The sequence below is a fragment of the Sceloporus occidentalis genome, unplaced genomic scaffold (assembly GCF_023333645.1).
Source record: "Sceloporus occidentalis isolate IW3139 unplaced genomic scaffold, rSceOcc1.0.p SCAF_5, whole genome shotgun sequence".
In the NCBI taxonomy this organism is placed as follows: Eukaryota; Metazoa; Chordata; class Lepidosauria; order Squamata; family Phrynosomatidae; genus Sceloporus; species Sceloporus occidentalis.
The window spans coordinates 16334299-16358064 of record NW_028316985.1 but is presented as its reverse complement, the minus strand read 5'-3'; the positions used below and the strand labels follow the sequence as shown (position 1 = coordinate 16358064).

General features: G+C 40.7%; 1 protein-coding gene across 2 annotated transcripts in view; it reads left to right on the top strand.

Moving 5' to 3' along the window:
- LOC149311691 (receptor-type tyrosine-protein phosphatase O) overlaps nucleotides 1-23766 on the top strand; it is a 161075-nt gene that overhangs the window by 86397 nt on the left and 50912 nt on the right. Inside the window, exons 2-9 of one of the 2 annotated variants that reach the window (XM_089527691.1) lie at nucleotides 155-431; nucleotides 9965-10123; nucleotides 11979-12131; nucleotides 15964-16416; nucleotides 17810-17971; nucleotides 19398-19603; nucleotides 21784-21904; nucleotides 23156-23349. In XM_089527691.1, coding sequence (XP_089383817.1) covers nucleotides 155-431; nucleotides 9965-10123; nucleotides 11979-12131; nucleotides 15964-16416; nucleotides 17810-17971; nucleotides 19398-19603; nucleotides 21784-21904; nucleotides 23156-23349 — 1725 coding nt within the window. Of the gene's footprint in view, nucleotides 1-154; nucleotides 432-9964; nucleotides 10124-11978; nucleotides 12132-15963; nucleotides 16417-17809; nucleotides 17972-19397; nucleotides 19604-21783; nucleotides 21905-23155; nucleotides 23350-23766 lie in introns of those variants that run through there. The other variant, XM_089527692.1, reaches the window with a different exon arrangement.

The window sequence follows — 23766 nt, the reverse complement described above, 5'->3', positions numbered from 1 at the left end:
ATCTTTCTCTTTAACTCCTAACTCACAATCATCAATAGTCCCCATAAATTTACAGCATTCAAAGACACAAATCAAAACCTCTGATCTCCCAGAGGCATTCAGTATTGGCAACTAAATTTTACAGCCCTATTTTTCTTTTCTTAATGATTTGCAGAATGTGACTCCTTTCCAAGTTGCTGTGCGAGATGACAACTGCATCATCATTTCACTCGAAGTTACTGACGTGGTGAACTCTCCCTCATCAGTATATGTTGTGAAGATCACCGGTGAATCCAAGAACTATTTTTTCCAGTTTGAGGAATTCAACAGCACTTTACCTGCTCCTGTAGTTTTCAATGCCACCTACCATGGCCTTTATTACATAGTGACTCTGATGGTAGTGAGCTCAAATATGGTATCCAAGCCATCTCGGTCAATCACTGTGTTAACCAGTAAGTATTTTCTTTTTTTAATTTAACAAGGTTGCATTTTCTATATCTGCCCCACCTTCTAAAGACATTGATGTTATATCTTTTTGGTTCTTGCAGAAAGAAAGATATAATGGAAAAAAACATGCCCATTAGAGCTCAAACACTAAGGCTGGCAAATGGCTGGCACACCAGCAAATTCAGCAGTAGTTCAGCGGTTGTCTTGATTTTCTTTTCTCTCAGTTGGGTTGCTCACCTTCTCAAAACATACTGAAATTTTAATGGCTAGTTTGTCCTCCTCCCTTTTTCAACCAAAAAAAAAAAGAGAGAGAGAGAGAGAGAGAGAGAGAGAAGAAAAGAAAATCCAAATACAGTAGTTGAGTTCAGGGAAGCAGAAATTTCTTGGTGACCTTAAGGGTAGCAACAAAGTTACACCATCCATATTTGGATTCTGTTTCAAACCTGCAAAATCAGGCAGTGGTAGTGATGATCATGATGACAATGACAATGACAATGACAGTAACTGTCATTATTACTATTATGCTTATCCTTTGTGAGCAAAAGAATTGTTTGAATTAGGTGTAGGGAATTCCAAAATATTCTTACTACTTTAAAAGCACTATTGATCATAATGGTGAAATAAATACTGTATATTTAATTGTTAATGTGTTTAATTGTTATTAATAATGGTTACAATTGCATTCCCTATTTCCCCTCATCCTTGATTGTGCCCTAGATACTGCTTCTTCTTAAATAAATTTATGGTAAGTTAAATTGATTTAATCATTATTAATAATAATTAAAGTTGCTTCATGTGGGTAACATGGCCCTTTGTCCTTCTCCTTTGCACATGTCCTTCAATGCCTCATCTTTTGAGATGCATATAATTGAATGAAATCTTCAGCAAAAAAAGTCAATCCAAAAGAAGCTGCAATATATATGAACTTTTATTTGGGAACAAGTTCCACTGACTGTTAAAGACCTCTTGGATAATTCCAGTGGACCATGTATGCTAGATGGAGGTGCTTCCTTATTGTTTCCTCAGCTTTCACTGTATTCATTCATGATAGTCTTCTAGATTGCTTGACTAAGGTGGAGTTATATATAGGATATCCTTTTATGATGATTTTCCAGCATGGCAGATGGTAAATTCTTGACACCCTGCCTTTTTATCTTATAGTAACTCAGAGGATTCCTCATGATGTTTGGTCCAAAAAACACACTGCAGAAATAACCCAGTTTGAGACCTCTTTAATTGCCCTGGATGAGTGATAGGTAATCCTGGGAATTGTAGTTTGTTGTGGCACCAAAGCTCTTTCTGACAGAGAAGGCCTAATGTCTCATGAAACTATAGTTCCCAGAATTCCATAGCACTGAGCCATGGCAGTTAAAGTGGTGTCAACCTGGAATATTTCTGCACTTAATTGATTTTATTTATTTATTTATTTATTTATTTATTTATTTATTTAATACCTTGTTTCTCTCCCATATGAGATCCTGCTTCAGTGGGTCTGCTGTAGCTGAGACCTTTCACTAGCAACTAGATTTAGGCTTAAAGATCTGCCACCTCTCTCAGGATCATAATCCAAATCCCAAACCCTCACCTGCAATTTATTACAATAAAAACTTATACTCAAGAGCTGGATAAGATGTTAACATCATATTCGGTCTGGACTACAGATGGCGGGAGACCAAGGATCTTAACTGAGACTGAGCAGAAGGAAGCACTAAAAGACGGAGAGTAAGAATAGAGGGAAGACAAATGGAATTTCCAGTGTTCACCAACATTTCAACAGTAAAATGCCGTGTCTTTACTATTGGGATTGTTAATTATCTTTGTCACCATGGCAACCCATACGGCAATGTTTTTTTTTTTAAAGCTCACCACTTACCCTGCACCATATGGCTCCTTGTCTGTTAAAGATCATTGGCGTATTGAGACCATATGAAAACATATTGATGAAGTACATGCCTAATTGGGCTATGCCTGAACCTTGAAAGCTTGGCATGACACTTCACTGCAGACAGGCACTGCCACTGCCATGCTCCAAGCCTGTCCATTGACATTGGAGCTCAGGGACTCAGCAAATGAGGCTCCTGGGGAAGGCCGATTCTGTGAAATAAGTGATGTCAAAGCAATTAGTCCATTAGCTGTTCTGTGGCATTTTACAGCAGTTCCTTGCAAAAGGACTTCACATCACTGACATCTTCCTTTTCACTGTGCAAGAAGAGTACAAAGAGTGAGACCAAGGACTCAACTCTATTTGTAATGCGCAGCAAATACATGAGGCTTGAGCTTTCTTGTGGATGAGGTCTCACTAATATCCCATAGATGAGTAGAATCATAAAATCATAGAATCATTCTGCTTTATCACACTAGTGGGCAAACAGGATTTAAATGAGGGTTTAACTAGAGAAAAACAGGAAATGCCTGAAGTTTATCACATGATGTTTCCTGGTTTTCTCTAGTTTAACTCTCGTTCAAACCCCTTGCCATCCAGGAACTCATAGTCAAAGCATCCCCGACAGATGGCCATCCAGCTTCTGTTTAAAGATCTCCAAGGAGGGAGACTCCACCACTCTCCAAGGAAGTGTGTTCCACTGTTGAACAGCCCTTACTGTCAGGAAGTTCCTCCTAATGTTGAGATGTAATCTCTTTTCCTGGAGCTTGCATCCATTGTTCCGGGTCCTGTTCTCTGGAGCAGCAGAAAACAAGCTTGTTCCCTCCTCAATATGACATCCCTTCAAGTATTTAAACAAGGCTATTCTTCCCATTTGTTTTATAGATCCTGTTCCCTCTCCCACTCTCTGGTGTGAATTGTTCTCACTTTAGGGTGGATGACTGTGACCAGCTGAGCAGTGTGTCTGCTCATTTTGCTCCTTTCTGTATCAACCTCAAAGCCTCTCTATTTCTGAAGAGGTTTTTTTGACAAGATTTTTCAATCAGTTTTGTCTGAGCAACCCTTCCAGTGCAGATCAATTTCAAATAGAAAATTGTCCTCTATCATACTGAGTGTTTGGACAATCTGCTTGCCATTCAGGGGCAACCCAAACTTTTCTGCTGCCTGAGGCAAGAAACAACATGTGGCTCTGTCACACAAGGGAAGATAAGGACACGGAAGTGGCAATGCTGTTCCCATAGAGCCGGAAAGAAGAGGAGGATGAGGTGGCATTATCTGCATCTCTCAATGCTTCAGAAAGAAGAAGAAGATGCAACAGTGGCACCAGCAATGTGTAGAGGAACAGATGGCAGTATCAAGCAGGAGGAGATGTCATCATCTGCCCCAAGAGTTCTTCTGAAGAAGACAAAGAAGCAGAGTTACCAACTGGAGAGATGCAGCAGAGGTTTTAGGAGTAGCCAAACCATTCTTCCATTCAACAGGTCAGTTCAGGATTAAAGCAGAAGGAGGTAGAGGTGAGCACCCTCCCTTCCCCAGTCCAAGGGAAAGGCAGAAGCTCCAGTGTCTGACCCAGACTCTTCCCTTCAGAGGTTCTATGAGGCTGTAATCAAAGTCCTAGCAAGAGTGAAGATGAGGGACACAGTCATTAATACAGCTGGGAATCCAGAAGACACCTCTGCCTGTAAAAGATAGAAACACCAGCTCACTGTTGAGAGCAACACTGATCCTGGCTCTTAGCTCTTAGCATGATTTCCGTATGCCTGGTGGATTTATGACTTCTGGATGACTTGACAACTTGACTCTAGATAACTCCTGGACATCTGGCTCTGTTCAGCAGCATTCCTGAACCGTTTTATGTGTTGTTGCTGACAACAAGAGTCTTTCAAATACCAAACCTTGGCTTCCTTTGGAACACAGCTCATGGACTCAGAATATCTAGTAAAGCAGGACAGGAGGCTGTCATGCCTCTACCACCTTCAGTGGTATTCAGGAAATAGTTTGACCTGTGCAAAACTATGCTCTGAGATGGTGGAGATGGAAAGACACCACAATGACATCCTCCTCCTTCTTAGGGTACTGCTGAGAATGCATTCCTCTTGGGGTGGGTCAGGAAGGCACGAATATATCATCCTGCTCTTTCTGGGGTAGCAGGGACCATTAAATGCCGCTCTCTGAGTGTGAGAAGATGCATAGCACAGGCCTGCCAACACAGAAGGATGAACAAATTTGCCCATCTTGGTGCCCTATAACTTGAAGAAATTGCTTCACCAAGACCAATGGAAGCACTGACATTCTTTCCATGCTGTGAAGAGCTTTGAACAGAAGCATTGCTGTTCATGGACTTTCTGCTGCATTTCAGTCAAGATACCCACATAGTGAACTCCACAAATAATTATAATATTTAGATCAAGGATGGGAATTGCATTACCCTCCACATGTTGCAGTCTGTTTTGTCTAGGGCTAATGGAAACTGTAGTTGCGTAACATTTGGAGAGCTGCATAATTTGCATTCTAGAGAAATCACATGTCTTTACCAATTCCAAATAATTAAGTTTGCCAGATGTTATATTTTTAATTACTAAATTCGCTGGAATTTGTTGGACAGACAGAGAAGCAGTAAATAGTAGCTACTAAAATACTACTACAGTATATATAGTAGCGATATCATAGCCTACCCTTGTCCCCATCAGACCATTGCATTATCCCAAACAACTTGTTAAGTAATAAACAAGTAACATTTCAAATATCAAATGGGCTTCAGCACCTTGGATAGCTCATTTAAAGTCCATACTGCATAGAAACTGATGTGGATTCACAGCTCCACTGACACTGAAATCCTCTGCTTCTTGTAAAGATTTTCTAAGACGCTAATGTATCACTGCCAGTCAGCATAGGCAACAAGGCAGTAGAAAAGATGATCCCTGAGTTTATTTCTTTTTGAATGAAATCTGTAGTATGAATCTTAGTCTGTTTTAGTGATGCTTTCAAGACATTGTGCCCCTTTCTGGAAAGCAACTGAAAATCTTGCAAATAAAACAACACACTTATATTACTCTTCTTCCATCTAGAGGCTTAATTTGTAAGACAGGACTAATAATAGTGTCAGATCTGGGCCAGATCAATACTCCCCCTCCTCCCTCTCTCTTTAGCTCTCCTCCACCACAGTGACTCTCAACTCACTATTGATCTTGTTCCTTGTAATAGGGCTGGTCATACTGAGAGAATCAGAATTCTATGTTCATCCAATTGGAAAAGACAACACGCAGTCTACATACCACATGCTCCATCTAGTGAGGTGGTAGGAGAGGGGAGAATCACATTTGTTCTTTTTCTGGGATATGAGCTGAAGCTAACAGCTGGTGTAGCATGGTGAATTACTGTTGGGCAGAAATGCCTCCCTAACTGTAATGCTCATGGAGGTCATTCCCCTCATCTCAGTCTCCGTGCCAGATTTGCCTCACAAAGTCTACTTCATAAAGAGGGCATGGGATGACCCCTTTCTCCATCTCCTTATGCCTTGAATGCCTTCTCTCAACTAACCTGCAGTGTTCTCAGCTCCAGATAAGAACTTTGGGGGCTTGCAGTGTTTGATCCAGACAGGAGGAGAGCACTGCAAATCCCAAATACTTCCACAGCTCAGAACCAGTGAAGAATTGTGATTTCTCCTCAGTGAACTGTGGTGGGAGGGGACAAAACTTTTTTCCCCATAGAAGACCACAAGTCCCAGTTTATTTAACCACTGTTGGGAGCGGTGCTGTGGGTTGTGTAGAATTACTAAGCCCACTAGCCCCTTAGACTATTTCATCTCCTCCTTTGACAGAGCATTTAAAGGTAAATACACTTTCAATGTTGCAATCAGAACAAAGGTTTAGGCTTTCCCTTTGACTCTGAAGGATGAGTATAGAATTGCCTTCCTCCCCATAGCTGTTCCAGAAGTAGCGCAGTGAATATGGTATCTCTACAGGCTATTCATTAATTCATGTTGATTTGCTAGCTGCTGCTGTAAGGAAGACATCAGGAAAGAGAGGCAGTATACAATGCCTTCCACTTAATCTAATCATTGGATAATTAAATCAAAACATCAAGACCAAAATAAATTGGTAATAAAAATGAAGACAGCTTCCGTTCCTTATTTAATTTCTTCTAGGAAGAAGTAACACGATAATGCAATCACTCACTCTATAAAGTTGCCATAATTAGAAAATTGCAATGTGATTATTATAGCATAGGAAGCGTACGTAAGCCAGAATCATGAAAGAAAGCTACAACCCTGAGTGGTTTCACCTCAGTCGTATGTGGGCCACTGGATTTCTTGGAATAAGAAGTCAGTAAGTTCTGAAAGAAGGAAGACTACACTGCATAGTCCCAGTGAAAGAAAAACGTGCATCCAGCTCTGGTAGTCCTGTCCAAATGTGGCATTGCTTGTATTAAGCGTACACCCTACTTTCCTTCCAAGGAGCATCCCACCGATCCTTTTCCTCTCCACTCATCATTTTACTCTCTCAACAGCCCAGCATGGGACATTAGGCTGAGAGGATAACTGGTCCAAGATCATCCAGTGAGTTCATCTCTCCCATTAGCCTGAGTAACATTGTCATTTTGTTAATAGCAAAAGATGAATAAAGACATCTCCATGTGCTATATTTGGGGCTTGTTTGAAAATAGTCAGTGAAACTCTTGTAATAGACATTTTTAAAATTTATTTTTATTTTTTAATTTCAGGCATTGTATACAGCAGCTATAAATTCACTGATTACCAACATTTTCTTTATGTAACTCACTCAGCTGAAGTTTCTAAATTCATTTCAAAGGCAGTCCCACAAAGACTGATTGAAGTAGTTCAAGCAAAATATTAAGGCCAGATGCAACCCCCCCCCCAGGAATGGGCAGAGATTATTTATTAGCTTTATATGCATACATAGCCCACTGAAACCTGGACACTCTGATACAATGCTGAATCTATGAACACAATCCAACTGTGAACTTGAATTTTGAAGGGAAATGTGATCCCACCCAATACAGGCTGAGTCCCTAAATACCCTTATTTGCCTTTTGACTGATCAATCTTGTCTGACTCTGTCTTGTCTAAGCATCACTTTTTCCACCCTCATTCAATCCATTACTGATTTCAGACAGTGGTTTACAACCAGAACTGCTTCCTTGGATATAAAGGTAAAAGGTAAAGGTTTCCCCTTTGACAAAATTGTCTAGTCGTGTTGGACTAGGGCAGTGATGGCGAACCTATGGCACGCGTGCCAGAGGTGGCACTCAGAGCCCTCTCTGTGGGCACATGTGCCGTCATCCCAGTACAGAGTTTGCCAGAGTTTGTTACTAGAAAGCCAGAGGGACATGGCACTTTGCAATAAATAAGTGGGTTTTGGGTTGCAGTTTGGGCACTCTGCCTCTAAAAGGTTCACCATCACTGGACTAGGGGGTGGTGCTCTTCTCCGTTACTAAGACGAGGGAACCAGTGTTGTCAAAGACAACTCAATGGTATGACCAGCATGACTAAATGCCAAGGTGCATGGATGATGTTACCTTCCCACCAAAGTGGTACAAATTTATCAACTTGCACTTTTACCTGCTTTTGATCTTCTGGGTTGGCAGAAGCTGGGACTAGTGATAGAAGTAGATGAATGAAAAGATAAAGTTAATGCTGGTGGCACCAAACCCCTGAACAAGCACTCCCTGTGATTTCATTTATGTTATGTAATGTGGGGACAAAATGGAATCCAGTGGGGATACCATTGGCCAATGGCCACTGTGTGAAAAATGAGTCCTTCCATATCACCTTCTAAACTCACCCCTCCAGAAAGGAAAAGAGCCACCATAAAACAGTGCTTCTAAAATTCATTCCAGGTGGATAACTCAGAAATCTGTTGTTGTTGATGAGAATGAAAGCTGCTGAGATGTTTAGCAGAATCAAAAGAGGCAGAAGAAAAGAGCACACAACACTTATCAAGTCAGTCAAAGATGTCTCTGTCTCATAATCAGGCTCAAAGCCAGGTTGAAATGAGTCTAGGTAATCCATCTCATCCAATTCACTGTACATAGGTTTGAAGTCATGCCAATCCCAATAAATTGAACTTTGTGCTGTGTACTGCAGCCAATCCTGATAAACTGAACCTTGTGCAGTGTACATCATGCCTGACTTCCTGTCATGTTCATTACTTCAAAATATATTACTATACCACTGTGTAAAAGGTGAACATTCAATATGAGACTGATACCAAAGTCATCCAATAGTAAAAAAATCCAAAAGATGGACACCTATTTGGTAACATACAGGCTCCTATGTTCATATCCAATGTTTGGGACTAATATACAGTCAGAATCTAAATCACGAGATTTTTCTATACCTGTGATGAGTATCATCTGAATGTGTGAATTGCCTCAGTGGAAAAATCTGTGTTGTGAAGAGTTATGACTGTCCTCCTATTATATCTGGACTGATGTATTCACAGATTCAGGTCAGTGGTGGTATTTGCTGGATATGTTTCTCAACCAGCCCTGGATGACAATAGTATTGGAAGTGAGTATACACTACAGGGTAGGCTTTAGGTCAGAAGAGGTCTGTTTTCTCAGGGCCTCATCCAAAGTGTATGGCTTCCCAGTGGCCTTATTTGCCAGGCAGCAGCAGCAGCAGCATTTCTCTGATACACACCACAATGACCCTGATACAATGTCTGTCTGGGCCATTAAAGGAAGCCTAAATGTTGTTCCCATTGGAACCAGCTTTACACATAGTGCCTCTGAGGGATGCCCCTTCAGTGACTCTTACATCCACCTGGCTGGAACTTATCTGATAGCTGGGATAATATTCTTTTAAAAGGGGTTCCAGGGCAAGGAGATGTGCACTTTGCTGGAATGCTGTGGCCCTGCTAGTTTTATTTGTTAACATATTGATTTCTCACATCTTCCTCAACCATGAGGCTCAAGGCATCTTACATTAATTAAATGTAGACAACTGCAGCCACCACTGAAAACAGACAATTAAAATAAAAATATAATTCAACTTCAAATAAAATTAAACATAGGATGAGATCCAGCACTGAGGAATGTATGACTGGTACGTGGCTACAATGCATCTCTGGGTGCAATCCCCTGACAGAAGTGTTGTCAGATTTTGAGAATACCAGTAAGGAGTAGATGAAGTTCATGACATGCAGGGTTGACATTCAGGAAGTAGATATCAACATGTTTGTGCTCTACTGAGATTCCAAATGAAAACATTGATTTCGGTTAACATAGCTATATGTTTATCTGTATAATTTTGGATAACAAATATTCAATCTGTACCATTAAAAGCCCAGTTTCCAAGTCCTACTGAATTTTTAAATGTTTGCTGAGTACTCAAAGTGGCTTCCTGCTGAGATCAACCTCTTTTCATCTCTGCCAAGCAACAACTTGAGATTGAATCCTTTTTAATGGAGTCAATTCACTTTTGTATTGCCAAGAATAAAGGAATCAAGTAATTTGTAGGTGGCATATGTGAATGAACTCCAAATTACAGTACTGTGAATTTCTCCAAAGATCATGTCACCCTGATCTGAGTGATACATCTGTCTTCTTAGATGATCATCCTATCTTTATAAAGGATTAATTTGATGTATGGAGGAATAAAACATTCCCCTTCCCTTTCTGTTTCTTTTGAAGAACCTCTGCCTGTAACTAATGTTTCCATCTATGATTATAAACCATCACCTGAAACTGGAGTATTGTTTGAAATCCAGTATCCAGAGAAGTACAACGTTTTTACCAGGGTGAATATAAGCTACTGGGAAGGAAAAGACTACCGGACAATATTATACAAAGGTGGGTGGAAAGTGAATCCTAAATGATTTTATGTGCCAAGTTATTACGATAATATCTGTTTGCGATGTGTCTGCTTCCTTGATACCATTTCCTTGATCTCATTTGATAAACTTTGCGAAGCTCCAGGAGCAATAATTAGCTGGACTTAGTTCCCTTTTGAAGAAGGTCATTAGAGACTTAAAGGCACTTCGTAATATTTACGTTTATATATACTTTTTATTTCAGTCTAATTATAAGAGTGCCAGAATCTATGCATCAGTGATCTCAGTCAGAGGCCGAGCTTGGAAAAAGTACTTTCTGGGTTACTGTACCCAGAATTCCCCAGTCAGCATGCCTGCATGCTAATTTTAAAAAGTAATTTTCACTGTATGTTGTTAAAAATAAATATAAGAATCTTTTAAAAAAAGAAAACGTAATTTTCCTAGGGTCTGGGCAAAGGCAGGTGGGAGGGAAAATAGATCCAAATCTTCTAGTAGAACTTTTGGCAGTTTACAGTAGATGCAGCCAGGCAGTTCTGACTTCTAAGTGTTTAATGCAAGTCTCTTGCTGGAACAGCTCCCACCTGCTTCCAGTCTGTTTCCAGGCATAATTCAAAGCACTACTTATGACCTACACCCCCATATGGCATGGATCCAGGTTATCTCAAGGACTGAATCTGCCTGTGCCTTGAGATCTTCTGAGGAGGCCCCCCTCTCTCTCCCACTAGCCTCCCAGGTACTGGAGCGAACATGAGAGAGGGCCTTCTTAGTGGCTGATCCCAAGCACTGGAACTTGTTTTCTATTGAGGTTAAATGGGTGCCCTCCGTGGTATCCTTTTGTAGGCAGAAGAAGACCTTTTTTGTTTCAGCAGGCCTTTGAGGCTGAATATTCATGGTGAAAGGACTTTTCTGTTCTTCTTTCTAATGATATTTATTTATTTATTTATTTATTTATTTATTGATTGATTGATTGATTGTATTTATACTCCACTCTTCAGCCAAAAGGCTGCCAGAGTGGCTTACATTGTTTTAAATTTTTTAATTTTATTGCTAGTTTAAAATTGATAGTTTTATTGATAGTATTTTTAACTATGTATGATTTAATTTTGTAAAGCTCTGTTTTAATTTTTGTAAGCTGCTTTGACTCATGGACTAGGAAAATGGTGGGATATAAAAATAACAATATCAAAAGGGTTGGAGGAAGGTGATAGTTTAGGCTTCTGAAACCAACCAATATTGGGGAGAGGAATCAGGATTTTTGTACAAAATAATCAGCTCTGCTATAGCCCCCCCCCCCCCGCTCAATTCCTAGGCTGTATAGAGATTTATTTATATTAATTATAAGGAAGCACAAAGAAATAATAAGTGGACCAAGCCACTGAGTTCCTCTTTCATACCTAGATCCCAGAAGACCAAGGTCTGCTCACCCCTGCCATAATAACTTTAAACTGTCAGTTTCTATGTTTGGTTTTTCCACTGTGGATATATCATGCAATTTCTCCCTTGGCAATTTGGCCTTGAAAAGCCCCTTGTGTACAGTTAGCATCAAGGATGGGGGAAATGAAATCATCTGTATGTAGAAATGTTCAGTGTCACATAGTACATGTTGCCAGTTGCAATTACATTGCTAGCTTTCATGTTTATTTCCCTAGTTTCTCTTCTAAGTACTTTTGACAGTCAGAAAGGAAGAGAGAGGGGAGTGAGAAAGAAAGAAAAAAGACCATAGGAAATGTGGATGTTAACTGGGTTTTTTTGTTTTTGTTTTTCTTTAAAGAAAAGTCTTTAATGCAGTGCCAAGAAGTATTTACCTCCTAAAGACTGAAAAGCTGGGTCTTTGTACTAATTTAGTATGTACCATTTTGTTTACGGCTTCACAGACTTTTTTAAAGGAAAAACTGTTTTCAATCACTGGCTGCCAGGAATATGTTATAGCAACATTACATTTCAATTGGTATCTGAAGCAACATTCAACAAAAGCACGCTGGTGGAATATAGCGGGGTTAAGCATGAACCAAAACAGCATCGAACAGGTAAAAACCTATGCTGTATTCAGGCACACCAAATCTGTTGAGTGCTTTTCGTAGAGGGAACTGTCTTAGTCAGTTGCTGCAGAACAGAAGTGTTTTGTTTTTTACTGTGATTTACCCCTGATGTTGTGAAGTGATGGGTTTTGGTTTCAAGTGGGCATGTATTTTGTTCTGTTGTGCTGACACTGTTGCACCTTGATTCACTAACATTGTCCATACACTAAACTATGACAACAACCAGCCTGCTTAATACATGCAGTTTGCTATGTAACCAGCATCTCAATTCAAACCTTTGGTGACAAACTCTACCTGTCCCCTTAAGTGCAACCTTTTAGCTCTCAGGGAGTAGGCCTGTGTTTCAGAGACTGTATATTATGTGGGACAATCACAGTCATGAAGAAATAGCTGCCCTATTTTCAAACAATACTCACCTGCAAAATCTACAAGTGTGTGTGTGTGTGTGTGTGTGTGTGTGTGAAAGACAGAGAGAGATAAGGTGATTTTTCAGTTTTAGAAAATGCTACTTTGAGCCTCAAAAAAAAAAAAAAAAGAGTCTTTCCACATAGTATTAAAGTGAAGAATCAACAGGCTTCTGAGGCTGCACTTGGAGACTAAAGTTATTTTTTGTGCCCGAGTGTGATTGTATTGCTGGAGCAGGGCTACATTAGGGCAGTGGGGTGAAATGTTCTGAAATAAATTGGCAGGAAAACTAAACTGGAGTCTTCCACACTGCAAATACTAGTATTTTGTTCAATGCATGTGAACATATAAGAAAAAAACTCCAGCAACACTAGGATGCCCACATCTGTTTCATCAGGAGTGGGAGGCTGTTTTTGAAGTCGTGATTGTGTTGCCCTTCTGCCACAAACAAAATTACACTGACAAAACCTCATTGCAAATGTGTTGCCCTCCAGCAAAATCTCATTATGACTGATTCTAGCTGTCTCATTTTTATCTTACCTTCTTTTGCTTCTTTCTTGTTTCCCTTGCATCTGTCCTGTGTTCTTTCTCTCTGTGCAAAAATGCCAGCTGCAAATTCAGTGACAGTCCAACAGAACCCCAATAGATACCTCAACTGGAACTGGTTGGCCCTTCCCATCCCCTGCCTTGTGCAATATTATATTACTATTAACAGCTAGCCAAAATTCTCAAAAAAATTGACTGTCTTGTTTTACTTATTTGGCACATATCAGTGGTAGCTGGTGGCTTCCTCACTACTGTGGTAGTGAATCTGCTCTGGGCTTTTCTGTATGTAAGGTGAAAAAGCTTTGCCTCAAAATAAGTTCAGCACATTGGCTATCCCCTTTAAAGTTGAGGTGGATTCACTGCCCCAGTGATAAGGGGGTCAAAAAAGACAATTTCTAGAATCACTAGAAAAGTTAATGTTAGGAAGGGTAGAGGGTAGAAGAAAGAGAGGAAGACCACATGCCAGATGGATGGACTCAATCATGGAAGATTGTGAATTTGCAGGACCGGAGCAGAGCAATGGAGGATAGGGGATCTTGGAGATGTCACATCCACAGGTTTGCCATGAGTCGGGAGGGACTCAAGGACCATTAACAACAAAAGCTGCCACTGCACATGTATTTTCTTTTGTGGAATCTATATTGATCAGTCCGGTAAAGCAGTTTGCTTCTGGAGCAATCTCATTGCTGACATATTTAAAGGAAGACAAGCTATCCTTTGTTGTGCTTTAGGCCATCTATATAGGCATGCAAAGAAATGATATTATTCTGTACCTCCTCCCTCTCCCTGGTTTCACTGCACTTGATCAGTTTATGCCTTGAAGCATGAAGACTTAGACTAAAAAAAAGACCCACAAAAGGCCTTGACAGGATAGCTATGTTATATGAATTGAAAATGGCATTTGGGCAAAGTCTGGAACCTATTTTAATTATGTCTTGGAAGCATGCCCAAGTTCTTCTAATCTTACAGGGCAGTAGGCCAGACTGTTGTACGCCAGCAGATGGCATGCATGCTTCCTTATTTTTCAGATTGCTTTTTATGAGGACAAAGGCAGGAAAAGCATGAATGAAAAAGAGAATAGCCAATAAAGATCCAGTGTGATGCAGGTGGGGTGGGGGAAGGGGGAAATATCCTTCCAAATTATATTAGACTATAATTCCAAGCATCCTTAGCACTGACTATTATGGCCAAAACTGATGAGATTTGCAATCCCACAGCTGGAGTGTCACATATTCCCCATATTTAAATTACTAATTAGATGACCATGGTCCCATCACTATATTTCAGCCTAACCTACTTCACAGGTTAAAACTGGTGATAGCAATTTAATTTCAGCAGCAAAACCAGTGGCAGGAAATTCAGTGATGATACGTCCCCCTTTGGGCTCCCCTACTACAGGAATTTTCCACCCCAAAGAAAGTAATATGGTGGGGGAGGAACTAAGATGATGATCCATGGAAAGCTACCTTGATGCTAGATTTGCAAGAGAAGGACAATTGCAGGATCCCTTCATGCTAAACTCACATAAGCTATGGCCAGTTTATGGAGTGGCAGGAAACAATATGTGTTGACCCATTTCATATGTCAAAATGCATGCAGTTGGAAGTGCCAGTTCCAGGACCTATCACTGGGAGCAATAAACACACAGTTCTTACAAGAAAATCAAAATAAAGCTGAACATGAATCAAACTTTCAAAAGGAACCTTTCTTTTTTGAACTGGAATCGGGGCTGTCCCTTCCATAAGTAGAAGAAGATATCTTCTCTAGCCATGGAGAAAATTATGCTGTCCTTCCCGTAGTCATCACTGGGAGGGTCCCTGCTAGTGGTGAGCAGAAGAACTACATTCATCAAAATGGAACAATCACTACTTTGAGAAATGCACTCCACTGACCAAAAAGGCCAATCAGATCCAAGCACTTGTGCCTGAATGGCACCATGGAGCAGTGCAACCTGCTTTAGGCAGCCAGCACAGTTTTTCACAAAGTGAGTTTGCCTGCCTTCCAGCGGTGGCTGGTGGCTCTCATATCAAGGAGCTGGTAGTATGGAACACACTGCTCTGGAGTATGGTTGAGTCTTCTTCTTTAGAGGCTAGATGGTCATCTTTCAGGAGTGCTTTGAATGCATATTACAGCACAATCTGGATTGGATGGTGCTGTGGTCTTTTCCAACTCTGTGACTCTATGGTTCTATGAATCCAATCCAGACTGTTGCTTTTTAGTCCATTCCTGCTGCTTTATCTGGAGAGCAAGACAGAGGGCAAGTGGATGGTAGCAAGTGTGTGTGTGTGTGTGTGGGGGGGGGGTTGTGAGGTGATGGCAAACTGGGTCCACCAGTGATGGAAAGGGAGACACTGGGAGGTGGTGACCATGTCTCAGGTGGCTAGAGAACTTGAGTCATCAATGACAGTGTCTTTTCTAGTTCAGATTTAACAGATTCCTGCAAGTCATGTTTGTGGTTCTGTTCAATTCAGAGGTGGTACCAGGTCTATAACTACACCAAATAGGTGACCCCCTAGAAAAAACCCAGCCTCTTTCCTTGTTTGTTATGAATTCTGAAAAACAATATTGGTGAGAGTTGAAAGCAGCTATATTTAGTTCCTTTGTTCATGTAGAACCAAGCAGATTGGGATGGCCGATTTCATAGGGAAAATCCAAGATGTTTCTGAACTGAGGAAGTAGAAAACATAAAAACCATTGGCTTAGGTTGATGTTAATTCAGCAGTGTTGGGTCAGTTTATGAAAATTTACTCATCCACTTTTGCAAAGCTTTGTTGTATTCTTGCAGTATTTAACACACACACAGTGATTCAGTGAACTGATTCCTATTGAAAGTGAGTGGGCTTTTTAAATGTGTTTTTATCTTTTCCAGTTCCCTACCCACCTCGAAACATTTCTGTGCGCATCATGCATATGAACCTCAATGAGAACTGGGAAGAACACAGTGGGAATTTCCCAGAAGAATCATTTCTGGAAATTCAGAATCCTATCGGACAGGAAAACATCCCTCATGTCATGGATGATCAGACGGAGCTTCCAACAGTGAACACTTCTTATACATGGCCCGATTACCACTATAACAGCAGTGATTATGAAGTCACATCTCAGCCAGATTGGTGGAATAATGAATCAGACTCCTCAGAGAATGGGGATGAATTTGTCAATGCAATGCCAACAGATTATGAGACCATCAGCCCAACTGCAGAATTTGGAACACCTTCACCCAAACCTCCCTCATTCCTTCCAGTGCAAATGGTGCTGAGCTGGTTACCCCCAAAACCACCCACAGCATTTGATGGTTTCCACATTCACATTGAAAGAGAAGGTAATGTTCTGAACAAGTGGCTCTCATGTCAGTGGTGAGTGGTAAATCTGCACTGGCTTTTAACTGAAACTTTTAAAGGAGCTGTCTCAGGTTCTGAACCTAGTTGGGCAATAGGGAGTCAGCACCTTGGATAGTTCTTTTTAAGGAACATTGCCCCATTGGCATGGAAGTCATCTACTGCCACTTTGCAGTAGAAAGGCATCTGCTGTATGGTAGCAGACATTCTGAGGAGGAGCAAAACTGGCTGCAAGCTTTGATGGACCCTTAGGCTACTGGGGCCCACTATTACCTTTGAGTTTATGCACACACATATGCATGTGAATATGCACTTGCATGCATGCACACATCCCACATTCACACTCCAGGTCTCTTGCTCTATCATGAAGCAGAGTAAGGAAACCAGGGATGTCACTAGGTGAGTGCAGACAGTGCAGACTGCATCAGGTGACACCCTAAGGGTGACACCACTGCTCCCCAAACATCTGCCTTTGGGCAAAAATGGGCTGTGGCATTCACCTGCATCCCTTTAAAATGCAGAAGAGATTATGTGAGTGGGTTGAGACTCACTAGGAAGAGAAAGGAGAGGCCCCAGGATTTTTAAAAAATAATTTTTAATTTTTAAAAAACTAATTTTTCTGAATGTGTTTTAAAATTATTTTTATTCTTTTAAAATTTATTTAGAAATATCACATCTTACCAAATTTTTACTTAGCCACTTGAAACAGTGTACATGTAAATACATTTAGTCTATGTGTATGATGCTATAATTTGAAGGTATAATTTTAATTTTGCTAGTTGTTTATGTCACAACTATTGCCATTATACTCACTGATATAAGGGAATTATGATTTATGAGTAACATTAGTACAAAAAACTTTATTAAAGATTCTGTATGGTGTGTAATGGGAAGCGGTCAATGAGGTTAACTCAGACTTCTGTCCTTTTGTAAGTCTGTAAAATGAGTATCCAGCTTCTTGGGGACAATTGGCTTACACATTGTAAACCGCTTAGAGACTGCTGAGTTCACTGATAGGTGGTATAGAAATGTAAATGCTTTTGCTAATGCTATATCTTCTTTAGGGCTCTCTTTTATGACCCCCCCCTTCCAAACTACCAATCCCCGTGGTCTCATGAAAGGGTGGATCATGAAAGAGTATTTACTTGACTCCTTTCAGGCTCAGCTAAAAGGAGAACAGAATGTTGTCAACTCTTCTCTCTCCAGAATGCCTTTCACCAGGGCTGAAGCTGCTTGAGGCGAGCAAAGCTAAATCAGTACATCCCTGGCTTTTGCAGCATACTCAGCCATAGATCACCAGATAACAATAATTATATCTGTAGATAGAAATCCTGCAAATTTTATTTCATTAACATATTTTTCCATGTCTTGATTTAGAGAACTTCACTGAATTCCTAACAGTGGGTGAGGACATTCATGAATTTGTTGCTGATCTGAAAGAACCAGGGAAATACATGGTATCTGTTATGACGTTTAGTTCCTCCGGGTCATGTGAACTTCGAGAAAGCCAGTCTGCCAAAAGGCTCAGTTTTTATATTAGTAAGTCACTGATCGTCTTATACATCTGCAAGAATATACATCTTAAATAAAAGGTGGGGAATATATAGCCTTCCAGAACTACAACTCCTAGTTTTCTTCACCTATTCTGCTAGGGCTGCTGGATGTTGCAGTTCAACAATATTGGAAATGCTGCACAGATCTCACTCATGCCAAAAATGCTTTAGTTCACCATTGCTAAATGTTGGTTCTTCATTGCTTTCTGGCTTATGTTAGAAGGAAATGTGTTGGATCCAGACAGACAGTGAAATCCTCTGCACAGTTCCCTCACAGTTGGTACTACTGAACTCTGTTAAACTGTTACCCATGCTGCTCCATATATATTTTGGTATAAATGATAACCCTTAATGACCCCTAGATGAACTCTAATAGCCTGTCCACCATTGCCAGCAAGGCATGAGGACATGTACATACACCCCTGAGGGGCACCCACATCATCATATCTAGAGAGTCGCATAAGAGGATTATCATATGACCAGGAAGAGCAAATGTTTGCCTTGCCTGAGGCTCTTGCCCCCTCCCCAGGTCTGTTGTCCGAGCAGCTTAAGACCACTAAGACAATCAGACAGGGACATCCAGGTGAAAAGCAAGTAATTCAACACCTTTGTTCTCACCATCAAGCACCTTTGCCAGAAGCAAGATTTTGCCTATAAATACTCTCAGATTTGCCTGTTCACTGGGCCAGTCTGGACTTCAGGGGGAAGCTCTGTCCCCTTGAACCCTGACCTGGCTCCTGGCCCCTGATTCCTGGCCAGTCATTCCATGGCTGAGCCTCATGCCATCCTCATCATATTCCATTTGGATTCCTGGAGGGAGTCTACATTCTGGTACGTATCACCCCAGTGAAGCCTAAAATCCTATTCCATGCTAACCTATGCTTTTCCTGAGCCTTGTATGTGTGTGTGTGTATGCTAGTGAATCGTATGTGTTTTTCCCCTTATAAATACATTGGTTATTAATTCTAGAAGTCTGTCTCAGCTCCATTTAGTGGGATCCCCTGGTCTACTCCGTATACATATCGGGAGACGATTCTGCAAGGGCCGTCGTAGCAGGCCCTCCTCTTGCAATATTTGAGCTAATAACAATAATAATAAAATTCCCCTAAACGGACCCTTAGCTACAAAACTTATATCTGAGTAGGATTGTGATATCGTTTAGTAGAACTGAAGTCCTATGGAAATGAATGAGGCATCTTAACAATGGCTTATGATTTGTTGATTTTAATGAGAACCAAGTACTTTGTCTAGATCCAACACCAAAATGGAAAAGGTTGCTTTTTTGGATGTCAGCTCCCAGAATTCCCTTCCAGTTTGGCCAAAAAAGATAACTTTTGCAAGCTCTGATCTGATCACCAATGAAGAGGCCAGTCTATGAAAGTGATTGCCACCTGTTTCTTGTGTTGCTTTAGGCCCTGTGGGAGAATTGATAGAGGAACTGACAGAGAAGCCTCAGAATGTCATGGCAACTGTGCTAAGCTCAACCACTGCCTTACTCTCCTGGACAGTATCGTCACAGGAGAGCAGTAACAGCAACAACACCATTGTATCTATTGTATCCTTGACATGCCAGAAGCAGAAGGAGAGCCAACGACTTGAAAGACATTATTGTACTGAGGTGAGCCTCAGTACTGTTTTGAGTTGGATCAGTTTGATGAGGATAGATATTGATTTCATTGTCTGACCAGAATGATTAAATCAATGGGACTTACATATGTCACTTCCATTGACTTTAGTTGTTCAGCTCTGAGCATGTCTTAAGTTGAGATGTGTACTGGGTTTTTATTTTATGTGACATTGAAATTCATTAGCATGGAATGCTGGTTAGAACATCCTAAAATAAACATATACAATGAAGGTCCTAAGCAAGAGCGCTAGTTTGTGCTGATTTGGGCCTAAATCCTATTAGTCCCAACTAAAGCAGACCTATTGAATCACTTGTAGAATTGTGAGTCAACATGTAGATAAATCCCACTGAGTCAGTATGTCTGCTCTAGCTGGGACTAAAATAATATGAAGGCTCTGGTATTCTAGAAGCACTTTGATGGCCTCAAACTGGTTGGGGAAAACATACCATGCCCAAATTACACAGTTTGTTGTTGCTTGCTGTCAGATTCGCTTTGGCTTTGGCTCATGGACTCTGTGAAAAACAGCATCCATGAGGTCTTCCAAGTCTTTTAATCAAGAGTAGTGGCTTCCTTAATTAAATCCATCCATCTGCAATGCAGTTGTCCTCTTTTCCTACTGCCTTCTAACTTACCAAGCATTATTTTCTTTTCTAGTGAGTCATGTCTTTTCATGATATGGCTAAGGCACAAGACTCGGTTTACTGACCTTAGTTTCCAGGAAGAGTTCATGCATGCTTTACTCTAGGACCCATTTATTTGTCTTTTGGAAGCCCATGGTATCCATAGAACTCCAGCATCACATTTCAAATGAGCTGATGTTTCCCTCACTCAGACCACAGTTCCCAGAATCCCTTGCTGTAGTGGAGTCTGGCAGTTATAGACTAAGAAAATAACTTTTCCAAGCTCTGCAAAACAGGGAAGTATTCTTGTACTCCCAGGGTTCCAGATCTGCAAATTTGACAAGTCTTATGCAGCAGAGGTAGTGCTGAAGGATGGTAGGAGGTGAATAAATTCCTCATCCTTGGTATAAGAGATTTGTCTTCATTTGTATTTGACCACTCTAACTATATTCCAGAGGTGGGTTTTTGGGGGGGGCTATCCCACCAAATGTTTTCAATTACAGATCCACTAATTACATACTACTGGCCATGCTGTCTAGGGTGGCTGCCATACTACAGAATTAATGCAGTTTGACACTGCTTTAACTGTCAAGGCTTCATCCTTTGGAATCCTGGGATTTGTAGTTTATTTTGGCGCCAGAGCATACTAACAGAGAAAGCTAAATCTCTCACAAAACTACAAATCCCAGAATTCCATAGTATTGAGTCATGACAATTAAAGTGTTAATTCTGCAATGTAGATGCAGCCTTGGCTACTGAGAGCTAAAGTCCAAAACAATTGAATAACAAACTTTAGTTCTTGTACACAACTTTTGCACTTGTTGTGTTGCAATGCAACTTGGCATCTGATTTCTAACTGAAACCTTACCTTTGGGAATGTACTCATAGAGTTGCCAGATCTCAGGACCTGGCCCTAGGCCTCCAGTTTTCATGGGTCATCTCCAGGTGGCTGATCAGGATACAGAGTCTCAAATTGTGATGGGCAAGAAAAAAGGGCTGTATGCAAATCTCCAGCTCTGCTGGTAGAGCAGCAGTTTGTGACCGTTTCCAAGGATTTGTTGGTTGATTGATTTGTTGCTTTAACTTGCAAAGATTCTACAGGGGTGTGGGTCTATGTATTTATATAGTTACTGTCCTCCTTCCTTGCTAGGCATTGTGGCACCATGATGCCCTCCATTCTGCTCTGCATTTACCTTCTGGCTAGTAGGATATGAGCTATATTAAATGTTCCTTATCCCATCTCCATAACCAGGGGAGAAGGAATAATCCCTTCATTTCACCTCAAGCTGGGAGCAGCCCAGACTTTAGCTGAGATGCCTGTCTTAATTTCTAAAGAAGAGTTTACATTCTCTTTGAATATGTGTATTGGAATGACAAACTGTGAGCAACTATAGTTGGTACGCAATCCATAACTCTGAATGACACTAGCAGGGGCCATCTTTAAGTGTCAGGCTTTGGTTCATAAACCTTAGGGCCTGGATCAGTCTTGAACTGGCAAACCTAATTCTTCACTGTCTCTTCCTTACATGGGCTCTATTTCACATCTCTAGGTGAACACAAGTAGCAGCTTTATTGAAAACCTTGTTCCTGGTGCTCAATATCAAGTTGTGATCTACTTACGGAAGGGACCACTGGTTGGACCTCCTTCTGATCCTGTTATATTTGCCATTGGTAATCATCTTACATTTACTCTATTTGTTGTTTTTCATGACTGAAAGAAACATCTTTTTATTTAGAAAATGAAGAACAAGTGTGGTGCTGCTGAACTGCATTTTCTCTAAGCTTTTAGAGCAGGGGTAGGCAACTGCAGTAGGGCTGAGGGCTAATGGTCTTCCCTTGAGGTCCTCCAGGGACCACACAGTCCTCTTAAAATGCTAAACAGAAAAAAAGTCCTGGAAATCCACTTGTGGTTTTGAAAATATGGATTTTTAAAACAATGTTAAACAGTCTATGGTGTTTAAAGGGTGATTTGCCACTCCTGAAGGCATCTGAGAGACAGTTTATCCTGAGAAAAGTTCAGAAAAAGGGCTGTATGGGGACTCTAGAGGAGTTGGGTACCATTACCACAAAAACAAACTTGAGGACACATGTGGGAGGAAGGAATACCAAAGGGCCACCTTTTTCCATACTTGTCCAGTGCCATCTACTTTGCCCTCAATACCCACCCACATGGCAATGAAGCATTCAGATAGAGTCAATGCATCATGAGTGGATCTGATGGAAGTTGTAGGTCAAACCATCTGGAGGGTCAAAGGCTCCCTATCCTTGTTTCAAGGGATATGACCATTGCCCTTCTTTGAATCTAGCATTCCAAATTCTGATCTTCCTCAGTCTTGTGCACCCTCATACGTTTTGAACTACAACTTCCATCATCTTCAGCCAGCACATCCTTGGTTTATCACATCTGGAGGGCCCCAGTGAGACTGGGGGATTGAGGGTTATTTACCATCATACCAACTCAGTATACTTTTAAAATCTGACTTAGGTCATCTGAATGCCCAGAAACTAGACTTAAATACATAAGCTTGTATATCTTACACAGAGATATCTGTTCTTTATTCTATCAAGTTACTTATTTTCTTAATAAGCAGGCTACAGTGGCTTAAATTTGCACAAAATACCCCCAAATATCATACAGCCTATAAAAGCAGGGTGAGAATAGCTCATCCACCTAATTTTATTTTTAAACCTTTAAAATGAAATGCAATGAAATAAGAGCAGAAACTTTCAAAAAATGATTTGATTATGCAGTGCTGCATTGTAAGGCTTCAGATTATTTGGACAGCTTTGGTATGATGGCTAAATAGCTCTGGGAAACACATACCAAAGCATACAGTACTTATGCACAGCCTAGCCTGTTAGTAGAATAATCTTTGCGACTAATAGTAAAAATGTGAGTATCTTTTCATTTCTGTTTTGTAGTGCCAACAGGGATAAAGGATTTAACTCTTTACCCCTTGGGACCTAGTGCTGTGGTCCTCAGCTGGAACAGGCCTTACCTTGGTGTCTTCCGGAAATATATTGTAGAAATGTTTTATTTCAACCCCTCAACAATGACCTCAGAGTGGACAACATACTACGAAATAGCAGCAACCATCTCTTTGACATCATCAGTGGTAATATGCCCTGGTTATAGTCTGTTAGACATGCATGTCCATACCTGTTTACTGAAATATTCCAGTAGATTTGTTAACCTAGTGAAGATCATTAGTATCATTTATTTATTAGAAACATTAATAACCTCCCTTTGCTTCAATGAGCTCATAGTCATTTACATGGCTCTCTTCTTCCCCACTTTACCCTCACAACAACTTGGTGAGGTAGGTCAGAGTGAGAGAAAGCAAAAGCCCCCAAATAATACAGTGAATTCAAGGCTCAGTGGGGAACTGAGCTGGCATCTCCCAAGTCCCGGTTTAGCATTGGTCTATAATGTACAATTCACTAGATATGGATAATTTCCACCTGTGAGTGTATGGAAAGAGAAGCTGGAGCCAACCATTAAACCAAGCATTGTGCTTTAATCAAGGATGTAG